Here is a 13,460-nt window from a genome sequence, read left to right on the forward strand (position 1 = left end):
TCCCAAACAAAAAAAAAACACAAACATTTCAGTGACATATTAATCAACAACATCAGAGGTATTTATGAATCACAATTTCAATGCTCTCCCCTCTCTCATCTTCCTAATTACAAACAGCATTTTTAACTCATGCATAGTACCCTCCACTTGCTGTCCTTGTAATAAATCATTATCAGACAAAATAACTAACTACCTCAATTTAAGTTTATATATATCTAGTACTTGTAATATATATATTTTTATTACTCCTTTAGCACTACTATCACTATATAAAACTTGCAAAAACCCTTCTCTTTCTCCATTCTATCTATCTCTTCTCTCTCTTTCTCTCTCTCATTACTTTTCTGTATTCTGTCTCTCTGCTCTGCTACTTCTGCATATTGCATTCAGTGATTCCTTCCTCTCTTATAATTACTCTCTATCATTTCTCAGTCTTTTCCAATGGATGAGAGTTTATATGATATATTTGAAGACAGAACAGACGATGATCTTTTTGCCATTTTGGAGAGTCTAGAAAATTTCACTGATTTTCCTCTCATTAACAACAACAACCAACCTGAAACTGTTATTACTCCAAAAGAGAATGATTCAACTTCCACTTCTAGATTACTGTCTCAGAAATCAGTTTCTTCACAGCAAGATTCTGAAACTGAAGTTGAAACTGAACACAAAAACAAGAGACAGAAACTTACACCATCTTTGCTACAAGAACAGATCATTAACAGTGATGGACAACAAAGGGTTTCTCACATTACCGTCGAACGGAACCGAAGAAAGCAAATGAATGAACATTTGTCTGTTTTAAGATCACTCATGCCTTGCTTTTATGTCAAAAGGGTAAGCACTCACCACAACATCATTTATATTTTGTCATGACCAGAGTCGTCTTTGAGAGTATGCAAGACGAACTTTTTCATAACGTACTGGTCTTTTTTGTTTTTTAAAAGGTCTTTTATTTTTGTCTTAATAACATTTTTGCCTATGTTTTTTTGACAAGATTGAGAATGTCTGTCGATTAAAACACATTTAAAACTCAAACAACAATAGTACTAAAACACTATTAACGCAAAACATAAAGTACGATTCATTAATATCTCATTTCTTTAATTAGGGAGATCAAGCATCAATAATTGGAGGCGTAGTGGATTACATCAACGAGTTGCAACAACTCCTCCAAGCACTCGAAGCAAAAAAACAACGTAAGGTATACACCGAAGTACTAAGTCCGAGAATACTTTCATCGAGTCCACGACCTTTGCCGTTAAGTCCCCGAAAACCACCGTTGAGTCCAAGACTAAACCTACCTATTAGTCCAAGAACACCACAACCAAGTAGCCCTTACAAGCCAAGAATGCAACAAAGCTACAACAATATCTTACTGTCACCTCTTGATCCATCTCCTACTACTTCTTCATCTGCTTCATCTGTGAATGATAATATCAATGAACTTGTGGCTAATTCTAAGTCTCATGTTGCTGACGTGGAGGTGAAGTTTTCAGGTCCTCATGTTTTGTTGAAAACTGTTTCTCAAAGAATTCCAGGACAAGCTTTGAAGATTATATCTGCGCTGGAAAATCTTGCACTTGAAATACTTCATGTTAACATTAATAGTACTTCTGATGATACTATGTTGAACTCATTCACTATTAAGGTACGTTTATTCAAATGCATGTATAGTCTTGTCAATTTTTTCCTTTTCTTTTTACACTTTAATTTAGTATTTTTTGGTGGAAAATAAAGTTAAATTATTTCTAGAGCTTTATTATCACATGAATAGTATAAAAGTCATTTTTAGTATTTAATGTCTGACATGCATAAAAACAAATACAGTATATGTAACGGAACAAATAATTGAAGAAAAATATTTAAAAGGTCATTTAATAATTAAAATTTTAAAGTGTGACAGCACATAAGGTGAAGTGGTGGGAAAATCTCATAAATAAGAGCATACATCTTTGTGAACAAATAAGGATCATTAAGCTAGGCAAAACTAGGCTTTCCCAAGATGGTATACTAAAGTCTAAATCTGCCTTCTGTTAAAAGATTTATTTTTAAGTCGTTGGCTTATTAATCTATTCAAATTTTATTTCATTTGAATAAATGTAATTGATGTTTAAAAAAATTAGCAAATCAAAAGAAAAGTAAGATAAAATATTATTTGTATTGATTTGTTGGAATTTATATAGTATGATAAGTTGTGTGTGAAATTATTTGTTTTTTCCGAATTTATGAAAATTATCTATAGTATTGTTTATTAAACTTTTTTAGTTTATTTTCACAAGTTCTTTAAAATAATAAAGTTTTTTTAATATTTTAATTTAAAATAGAAATATAATATAATAATAATAATAATAATAAAATTATTCTTATTTATTTAAATAAGTTAAATTTGATAGCTTTAAAAATATTTTTTTTATGACATGTGTCTAACATTTTTAATTAAATAGTTTTTTTTTAATAAAACATAAGTGTTTTCTATTCTAAAAAAATTAGGGTATATGGTATGAGTATGTGTAGACTAGGTTGTACGCATACATTAGTTGGTCTGCCATAGTTGCATTGCTTATCTATAAATCTTACTTCAATGGTTTATGGTTTATTCATTTCTTATACTTTTACATATGGGTGGTAAAAGAGATCAGATCTGTCAAGCATGTCAGTTTGATTTACACTTTTTATTGAAACAGACCAAAGATTTAGACCCGCATTCTTGTATCCGCTCTGCTACGCCTTTTTTTGTGGGCTTCTGCAAGCGCGTACACCAACATAATTTTTTTTAGTTTTAAACTTTTAGTTTTAAACTTAAAATGTGAAGTGTCTTCGTTTATGTTTTGTCTCGCCATCAATTTTTGCGAGACAAATTTTTGCTTTTAGACTCGAACATAAACAATGTCTACTCCACCCCAATCATTTTTTTTAGACTTTTACATTACCAATCTAAACAGGACGGGTATGTATGTTTGTCCGTTATTATGCATCTTTACTATGAGTATTAAATATGTAAATTAAAAAGACAATGGTTAAAAATTTGATGCAGTGTGAAAGTACTAACTGCACCTTTCCGACAAACAAAGATGCATGCATTCAGAAAACTTGTCCTCATTTAGTGAAAAGACATGTCTACATTATTGATTATTATCTGATTAAAGAAGCTTATGATTGACTATACTAACAAATATTTTGGTGAATAGATTGGAATTGAATGCCAGCTGAGTGCAGAAGAATTGGCTCAACAAATCCAGCAAACATTCTGCTAAAAATGCATATGTCTAGTGGACACTCCTTACCAAACATCACTCTCTTTGTTATTGCTTAATGTAACGTTGTATGTACAAGTAACAGAGTACGTGAAAAACTCATTTATTTTACAAGCATCTCATCATCATTTTTCTTTTGTTTTTTCCTTAACTACAGTATAGCAAGTTAGTCATCATGAGTATAAGCTAGCTAGCTAGTACTAGTATACAGGGACTGTCTTGTAATTCAACATCTTCAAGCTTTTGTTTTATCTTTTTTTTCTGTTTGTCATTTTAAACTCAGTTGTTACATCAAATTTTGGTGTCTGTTCCGTTTGGGATTCTACAAAGATTGATGTACAAATAATATTTCATGATAATAAATTAAACTCATTGAAGCTTGGAAACTATGATTTTCTTAAATGCAAGAGCAAGTAGGGAGCATGAAAAACATGATGTTGTTTTCTGCTAGCGAAAATACAAGAGTTTTTTTGGTCATCCTAGTTTCTAAAAAGTCTTTTAAATTAAACTCATTGAAGCTTTCTTAAATGCAAGAGCAAATAGAGAGCATGAAAAACAATGCTATTGTTCTCTCCTTGCAAAAGTACAATTTTTTTTTGTCATCCTTTTAGTTTAAAATCATACTATATTAACTAATTAAAAATAAGATAAAGAACCACATGAAACACTATTTCAAATAAAATGAGAGGTTGGATTCTAATATCTAAACGGGAACCAATAAAAAATAAGAGGGAAAATGATTCGAGTAACCTATAAAGTACAAACAACTCTAAGAGTAAGTAAATCGTGATGTTTAACATGGGTTGGGGTTTGACACTTGTATATCACAAGTACAACATCCGTTAGAAAAAGCCAAACAAGCACGTAAAGACTCTTGCACCATAGTTAGAAAAGGGATATCATCACGGTTAACAAACCATAGTAAAACAGGGTGTAGTTGTAAGTATGTTGTTTTCCACTACGGACGTCTGACCGTAGTGATAAACTAGATAACACACTTCCTATCACAATGGTTATCTTAAATAACTGTTTTGACATATACAGGTCGTGGGTTCGAAACCCAGCAACAACAATTTAATTAAAGCGCGAATAAAATTAACATTTCACCACAGTTATATATTCCAACCATGGTGGAATGTATATGAGTATTATAAAATATGTGGATTGCTTGTTTCTTCTTACCCATCAATAAACATATACAACCACTCAAATTGGTTTAGAAGATACTAATCTGAAAAATTAACTTATTTTTTAAACAACTTAAAAGATGAATTACAAGATGCATACAATTCAAAAAATATTGATTGATATAAGTTGGTTTTTAAATATAACTTAATTTTCTGATTATCATCTTCTAAATCAATTTAAATGAATGCATATGTTCAGTGATGGATTAATGAAACAAGCAATCTACATACGATATAATAAACTCAACTGGAATTAGAGTTGGACTAAATCACATCTAGCTGCACAAACAAGTTTGTTCTAGAACATACAAAAACATGAACAAACCTCGACAAGGCAAACATTTTGAACAACAACAACATATCAACTCATAAAATGTTTCACAAACTTACCTTTTATTGAAAAGATTCATGGAGAATGAAGACAAAGTAATGATCTACTTGTCTCAGAATAGAATCCACAATGAAAGGAAGATGAAGCTGAAGTGAGACCTGCATACTTGTGTTAAATCTAAATGGAATTCTTTCTGGGTCTTTCACACAAGTTTGTAGCTTTCACTTCCGCTTCATCCTCCTTGTATTTTTTCTTCATAGCAACACAAACAATTTGTGAACCACACTCATAGTAAGCGTTTCTTTGAGTTAATTTTTTTCATTCACCTTTCTTGCCAGTCAAAATGTATTAGCATGATATTGAAATTTAAACAAGGCAAACATTTTGAGCAACAACATATCAACTCATAAAATGTTTCACAAACGTACCTTTTAGGGTTTTACAAAATGTTTCACATCCATAATGAAAGGATGATGAAGCTAAAGTGAGAGTTGTAAACTTGTGTCTCATTCTAGATCTTTCACTCAAGTTTGCAGCTTTCACATTAGCTTCGTCCTCCTTGTGTTTGTTCTCCGTAGAAACACAAACAATTTGTAAACCACACCCATAGTATTAAAACTCAATTGTTACATCAAATTTTGGTGTCTGTTCCGTTTGGTATTCTAGAAAGCTTGATGTAAAAAAAAATATTTCATGATAATAAATTTAACTCACGGAAGATTGAATCCTAAGATTTGATTAAATGCAAGAGCAAGTAGGGAGCATGAAAAACAATGCTGGTGTTTTCTACTAGCGAAAATACAAGAATTTTATTTGTCATTATTGTTTCTAAGAAGTCTTTTAAAAATTTAAAAATGTAATTAAACTATAGAATATTAACCAATAAAAAATAAGTTAAAGAGCAATATTTCAACTAATAGAGGTGTTGGGATTCTAATATCCGAAATGAGATCAATCAAAAATAAGAGAAAAACAATCTGATTAGCTATGAAGTACGAACACTTTAGAACTAGGCGTTTTGTGATGTCTAGTGTGTGCGTCAATGTCTGAAACTTGTGTTCTGTAAGCAAGAATGATATTAAAAGAGTATTAAGGGGTACTCTTGCCCTTTTACAAAACACCGGAAAACCAGAAAAAAGATAAATTACAAACCAATAACATCCTAAATTAAACAAGACAAAGAATCCTTATAAAACTCATAAAAATTAGAGTTGGAATGATGAATATCTCCTACAAAAGACTATTTCCAAGCCTTCAACTTAATTGACCAACATAAATCCTCTAAATTGTAAAACGCATTGTTAAATACAATGTTTCAAATTTGACCCATCTAACAATTAGTGTGATTGTTTCATTAACTTTAAGCACACCAGTTGGTCTTTTTGTAGAAGCGGGGTAACTCATGTGGTTTTGCACTGATAAGTGTTTGCAATAATACTCTCTATAAACTAAAATTCTTTTATATATGAGTAAATATCTTTATGAGGATGCATCCAACATGTTCCTTATTAAAGCTACTAACCCATTATAAAATGTTTCCAATTGAATACAAATAAGAATGCCATGACGAGGGCATTGCCTTAACATTTCTTTAAATTCTCCAAGTATCAAACAATGTTTTTTATCCTCTCCTTAATTTAATGAAGTGATTTTATTCCTCATCTCAACACTATTGACAAAAAGAAAATAATTTCAATATATTTTTTGCTTAGTCAATATATGTGGCAATGGAGTTTGGATTCAGTGAGTTAAGCCAACTGTTAGCATAGTTCTTTAAAGAGTAAGGAAACAACCTAAGTATGAATGCATCATCTTAAAAAATACAGAGACAAAAAAAATGAATAGAGAACTGGTGAGTTAAACTGATGCAACATGTCGTTTCAAAAATGAATAGAGAACTGGTGAGTTAAACTACGAGATTGAATGAATAAGTGAAAATTTAAACCATTCAATCTCTGAAATGATGGCAAAAATTTGTTGCTAGAAAAGTTTTGCAAGTATACAGTTTCAAGTAAGTAGAAGGTGATAAGAAAGAAATTGATCCCACAAGGATTGTTTTAGATAAATTTCATTGAACATTCAAAATTATTAAATTCAAGAGCAAAAAGAAGATAAAAATTTATTATTATGTACTAAGTTTGTATAAAAATAACAAGTGATAATGAATCCAAATCAAATTTTGTAAAAATAATATTTTCATAATTCATTTAATTAAGGGATAAATAACTGTTCCCCCCTTGCCATTAGGGCGAGTTTTGATTTTGCTCCCTATTAAATTTTTTTTAAAGCTTGCCCCCTTATAAAACTCAGATTACAAACCCAGTAACCCCTACGCCCATGTTACACTGAGTTAGCCAATTAAGATCTCTGCTGACATTTTTTCATTTGATGACATGGAAATAATGTTTATAACACATTTGTCAAGTCATACATAAATCAAATTTACCAATATACATTCACATTCCCCCCCCCCCGGGTGAAATTTAGGGTTACTATTTAGGGTTCCTATTTCTGGCGACGGCGATTCTTGTTCCGGTTAGCTGAATACGGCGAGGAAGATGCAGAAGAAGACGAAGACAATGAAGACGACGACAAAGACAATGCAGAAAAATATGAAGACGACGCAGAAGAAGAAAACGGAGTCGTCTCAGAAGACGGAAGTGAAGACGACGGCTGAGAACGGCGGTGACGATGGGGAACACAGTCAGGTTAGTTTCAATTTCTTATTTTACTGGATATTGATTATTTTCGCATGCTCAATATTTAGTAGTTTCGCATTTTATTTCAGAATTTGCCATTGTTTAACGTTGTATTCCACCATGGAGGAGAGTTTGTAAGAATGGGGGATGGTGAAACCGTATACAGGGGTGGTTCTTCAACAACAGTTTATAGGCAAGACATGGAAACATGGAACATGAGTCAAATTGGTAATCTGGTCAATGGGTGGGGATACTTAGATGGGTCCTACAAGTTGTGGACTAGAATCACTGCTATTGATAAAGAATTTTTTCAAATCAAGAGTGATGATGATGCCTATGATTTGTCTGTTTATGCTGTTGGTGAGAAATTGGATGGGGTTATGTTTGTTCAACATGATGTAAGTGAGGTAGCAACTAATGGTAGACCTATATGTGTGAATGAGTTTACTGAATTGAATGAAGATGTGAGTGATGAAGATGTTGTTGAAGGATTGAATGATAGTGATGATGAAAGGACTACTGCTCTTGTAGATGGTTTTGGTTATGATGGACCTGATGTTACTATACCACTTAGGGAAGGCCCAATAATAGCTGGCTTGTTACCCTGTCCCAACAAAAAGAAATTGGAAGATGAGGATTATGTGAGTGAGGAGTTAGATAGCTCAGATCCAGATAATTCTGAGGATGAAAAAGGGCCCAAGTTTGAGAAGTTTAGAAAAGAGCAATTTAATAAGGACTTTAAATTTAAGTGGGGTATGCAGTTTAATTCCCTAGATGACTTTAGGGAGGCAATTCGTGAGTGGACTATTTTAAATGGGAGGGAAATAAAATTTGTGAAGAATGAGGGGTACAGGGTTAGGGTAGAGTGCAAGGCTAATTGTGGGTTTTCCATGCTTTGCTCTAGAGTGGGCCAGAAAGAAATATTTGCCATAAAGACTATAAAAGACACCCATACATGTGCTAGGGTTTTAGAAAATAGATCTGCAAATTCTAGGTGGGTGGCCAAGTATATAGTGAAGAAAATGCAAACAACAAACACAGTTAGGATCTCTGATATAATCCAAGACATGAGGCAAAATTACTCAGTGGGCATAACAATTGGAAGGGCTTAGAAAGCAAAGTTGATTGCTAAGAAGATAATTGAGGGAGATGCAGACAACCAATATGCTAACTTATGGAGGTATGCTGCTGAGCTTCAAAGGGTACATGCTGGGAACACAGTGAAGATTACCATTGATAGACCAATCCCAACTATTCAGCCAAGGTTTGGTTCATTTTATTTTTGTTTTGATGGGTGTAAAAAAGGTTTCAAAAATGGTTGCAGACCATTTATTGGGGTGGATGGGTGCCATTTGAAGACCAAGTATGGAGGGCAGTTGCTGATAGCTGTTGGCAGAGACCCCAATGACCAATATTTTCCATTGGTTTTTGGTGTTGTGGAAACAGAAACAAAGGAGAGCTGGAGATGGTTCATCCAGTTGTTGATGGAAGATGTTGGTGTAGAAACAAGATATGTGTTTATTTCTGATCAGCAAAAGGTTAGTATGAACTTTATAATTCCTTAACTTTCAAATATTTTGTAGTTATATAAGCTAACTGAATAGTATCATTATGACAGGGTCTGGTCTCTGTCTTTGAGGAGATGTTAGAAAGAATTGAGCATAGACTTTGCTTGAGGCATCTGTATGCAAACTTCAAGAAGAAGTTTGGAGGAGGTGCATTGATTAGAGACATCATGATGGGAGCAGCCAAAGCAACTTACCAACAAGGATGGCAGCAAAAGATGAATGAACTTAAGGGAGTAGATCTAAAGGCATGGGCATGGTTAATGGGAGTGCCTACAAAATCTTGGAGTAAGCATGCTTTTAGTTTTTACCCTAAGTGTGATGTACTAATGAATAATATTGATGAGTCTTTCAATGCAACCATCTTAATAGCTAGAGACAAACCCATACTAACTATGTGTGAATGGATCAGAAAGTACTTGATGAATATGTGTAGTAACTCTGCAATGAAACTTGAAAAATGGCCACACAATATAATGCCAATACCTAGGAAAAGATTGGATACTGAAGTGGCTATGAGTGGGCATTGGTTACCTACCTGGGCCATGGATGAAAAATTTCAAGTCACACACTCCTATAACAAACAACAGTTTGTTGTAGATATAGCTAGAAAGTCTTGTACTTGTAATTTCTGAGAGTTAGTAGGCATAACTTGTAGGCATGCTGTTGCAGCACTAAGCTTTAGACAACAGAATCCAGAGTTGTTTGTAGATGAATGCTACTCCAGGGATAAATATGCCCAATGTTATGGGTTTGCTGTGAGCCCTATTAATGGTCAGGACATGTGGCCTGATGTTGATACTGAGGAGCTTTTACCCCCAAGCTACAAGAAAGATCCAGGCAGACCTAGGAAGCTGAGGATTAGGGAAACTAGTGAGGAAGGAGCTAGAAGAAGATTGACTGGTGTATCTTATAGATGCACTAAATGTGATAAGGTTGGACACAATGTGAAATCTTGCAAGAGCAAGAAACAGCATCCTAATGGTTTGAAGAGAAAGGTAATGTAAATGATGTCTGGTGTTTATTTTGAATGATGTCTGATCAGTTTAAAATGTTTCTAATGCTTAGTGTTTTCATTGCATATAGCAGAAAAAGGTTAAGTCTGGTGTAAGTGGTGATGTCCCAAGTCAAACTGAGGCTACTTCTGATGTGAGTGCAGCTGAAACAAGTGCAAGTGGTGATATCACAACTCAAACTGAAGCTGCTTCTGGTGTGAGTGCAGTTGAAATAGGTGCAAGTGGTAATGTCCCCATTCAAAGTGAACCTGTGCCAAGTCAAAGTGAACCAGTGCCATGTCAAAATGAACCTGTGCCAAGTCAAAATCCTGCAACACAAACTGCCTCTTCTGCTGATGTATTTGGAGACATCACTGATGATATGATTTCAAGTATACCAGACATCAGTCATACAAAATATGCCAATAGTGTGCCAAACCAGATCAAGAAGGGGAAAGCTAAGGTCAAGCAAGATTCCATCCCAAAGAGAAGGAGGCAAAGTGAGAGGGTCAAACTTTTCTGCTTTAAAAATCCTATCATTGGACCAGGTGCAGAGGATCAGCCTATCAGTTTAAGTGAAGAAGAGGATTGCAATGGAACTCAAGGTGCAAGGAAAGTTGCTAAGAAGGCTAAGAAGAAGTCTATTGAAGATCTTTATTGATTACTTGTAGCTTTTGAATTATTTTGAATGTTGTTGTTTTGGTGCACATGTTTGGTGCCTTTATTTGAATTGCTAAGTTTTTAATTGCACACTTTTGGTGCATTATTTTGTAATGACAATATCTATCTTTTGCTGCAATATTTTGTACTGACAATTGCCCACTTTTGGTGCACTAATTAATGAATATCTATAAGATTCAGCTTAATAGCAGCCATCAAATGTTTCAACAACTTTGGTTATAACATAGTTCAACAATTTCATTCATAAAATTGTAACTAAACTCGTACATCAGCTACATCAAATTGTAACAATTTCATTAAATTGAAACTAAATAAACATCAACCTACATAAAATTGACAGTTACATCAACTTGTACATAAATGCAAAAAACAACCAAGAAAAGACAAGTGTCATCTTCAGCTTAACAACAGTCTTCCTCTCTACTTCAACCTTCAATTTTGCCTTCAATAATTTCTTCAAAACTGTATGTAACTCCTTTTTTGTTTTGTCACAGATTTTACACACCCCTTGAATATTAGCATTCCATTTTAGTGAGTCTCCATATTCATCATCCCATATGAACAAATCGCAGCTATTCTCACTCTGCATAAACAAAAAACCCAACACCCAGTGTTTATCAAGATTCGGGAGTAGAAATAAACAGGTTTCAAAAATCTGGAAATTCAAACTCAAGCTTACCCCAGCATTGCGACACTTCCAGAACTTCCGATTTAGGTTTCGATCTGTCAACGAAACCCACATCTTCATAGCTAGGTCACATCCACATCTGGGTGGACCCGTAGATGTATTGCTTGTGCTGCTTCCAATCGATTTTCTACAAGACATTATGGTGATGGCTGCAGTTGGGACGATGGAGAAGAGCAAGATGTGAAGCAACCAAGAACGATGAAGAAGAGCAAGAATGGAAGCCTCAAGCACGATGAAGAAGAAAATGATTGGGAAATCTGTAACCTAATTTGCCATTTAACATGTGTTATAAACATTATTTCCATGTCATCAAATGAATAAATGCCAGCAGGGATCTTAATTGGCCAACTCAGCTTAACATGGGTGCAGGGGTTACTGGGTTTGTAATCTGAGTTTTATAAGGGGGCAAGCTTTAAAAAAATTTAATAGGGGGCAAAATCAAAACTCGCCCTAATGGCAGGGGGAACAGTTATTTATCCCTTTAAAAATTAATGATTCACCTATTATGTATAAAGTAGAGTGGCGTTATGAAATTTGTTATAAGGAATAAACCTAGTTGTTTTTTCAATAATGTGAGAATATGCAATTGTTCATTAAAATTCTCTTATGTCAAAGTAGTAAGTACTCTTTAATACCATTACACTTCAAGTAAAACTTTTCATATTTTTTCTTATGACCCTAATTACTAGATATTTAACCATATGAGATCTTTCTATTCATTTACGAAACACAAACATAACTTAATAAACTAATATTTAACCATAAGTTAATCAGGCTTAAAATTAAACATATATAGAATAATAACATGAGAAATAAACATGCCACAAAATCACAAACTATCACATTAAAAAGACCACATTAATTGAACTTCACAATATCCAACACAAGAGTTTCAGTTCATGGTAAGCTTAGCAAAATAACTAAAAATTGAGAATTCAAATTATACATTTATACACAATAAGTTGTGAAAATGTTAAATATAAGAAGTTACAACAATCTCTTGCAATCTTCCAGCTGCACGCGATCTTTGGTGTAATGACTCTTTGTGTCGACTTTGATTCAACAATGGAAATAGGTTGAATGCGATGGTAAGCGTAGAATAAGTGAAATTCACAAAAGAGGGTACCCAGTGTTCTCACTATAATACCCAACAATCTACTCTAGTTTAATTGAAACACTATTAATCACCTAATATACAAATTATAAAATCTAACTATTTGAGACTTAGATAATTCACATAAATTGATTTATTGTGTCTTTGTCCACAACGTTAAAACTCCTTAGATCATTAATCAAATAATAACTCCTAAATTTAAATAGACACTCACATTTCAATAATGTCTTCATTTATGCTTTATTTTCTTCTCGTATTGCTTATACTCCCTCCGTCCCAAAATATAAGAGAAAAAATGCATTTTTCTTGTCCCAAAATATAAGAGAAGAAATCATCTTTCATTTTTTTCAAGGTAAAATTAAATGCAAATTGCATTTAACTTACATTCTCTCTCATCAATTCTATAACCAACCACCAATTAGATTTTTTTTTTTACATTTTCCAAAACACTTTATTTCAAGAAAACCATAAATTAAATGATTGTGTTTTTACTTTTCTTAATAAACGTGATTTTGTTTTTTTCTCTTATAATTTGGGACGGAGGGAGTACTTGTCAACTCTTTCAAATCCCAACACAGCAAATGGTTTTCTAATTTTTTTTACTAGGTTTAATTTTGAAATGACAATAGTAAATCCCAAGTTTTCTGCTTACCTCGAGACCATGTTAATAACTCGTCTTGTCAAGTAAATTTTCTCATGGTCGTAAATTGTATGCGTCAATCAATATAATGTGCAATTGTAGGTACAATGTCGATTTTAGAATCCATATCAGAAATACTTCAAACCAAATTAATGAAGAACTCCTTCAGTAAACACATATTTCATATTCTACAATTCAAAAGCGCAAGATGGAATTTTTTTTCTTTCCAAATTGTAGAAATATCATTGACCTCCAACAGTATTCTATGCATTATACCTAGACATTTAATATGTTGTACATCAA

General features: G+C 33.1%; 1 protein-coding gene across 1 annotated transcript; it reads left to right on the forward strand.

The window, feature by feature from the left end:
- The first annotated feature begins 312 nt into the window (after positions 1 to 312).
- LOC131655649 (transcription factor SPEECHLESS-like) lies at positions 313 to 3,629 on the forward strand. Its single transcript, XM_058925486.1, has 3 exons — positions 313 to 837; positions 1,112 to 1,651; positions 3,192 to 3,629. Exons 1-3 carry the CDS (start codon positions 442 to 444, stop codon positions 3,255 to 3,257), a joined length of 1,002 nt encoding a protein of 333 aa, XP_058781469.1. The 5' UTR covers positions 313 to 441; the 3' UTR covers positions 3,258 to 3,629.
- Positions 3,630 to 13,460: the final 9,831 nt, after the last annotated feature.

The sequence above is a fragment of the Vicia villosa genome, linkage group LG3 (genome assembly GCF_029867415.1).
Source record: "Vicia villosa cultivar HV-30 ecotype Madison, WI linkage group LG3, Vvil1.0, whole genome shotgun sequence".
Lineage (NCBI taxonomy): Eukaryota > Viridiplantae > Streptophyta > Magnoliopsida > Fabales > Fabaceae > Vicia > Vicia villosa.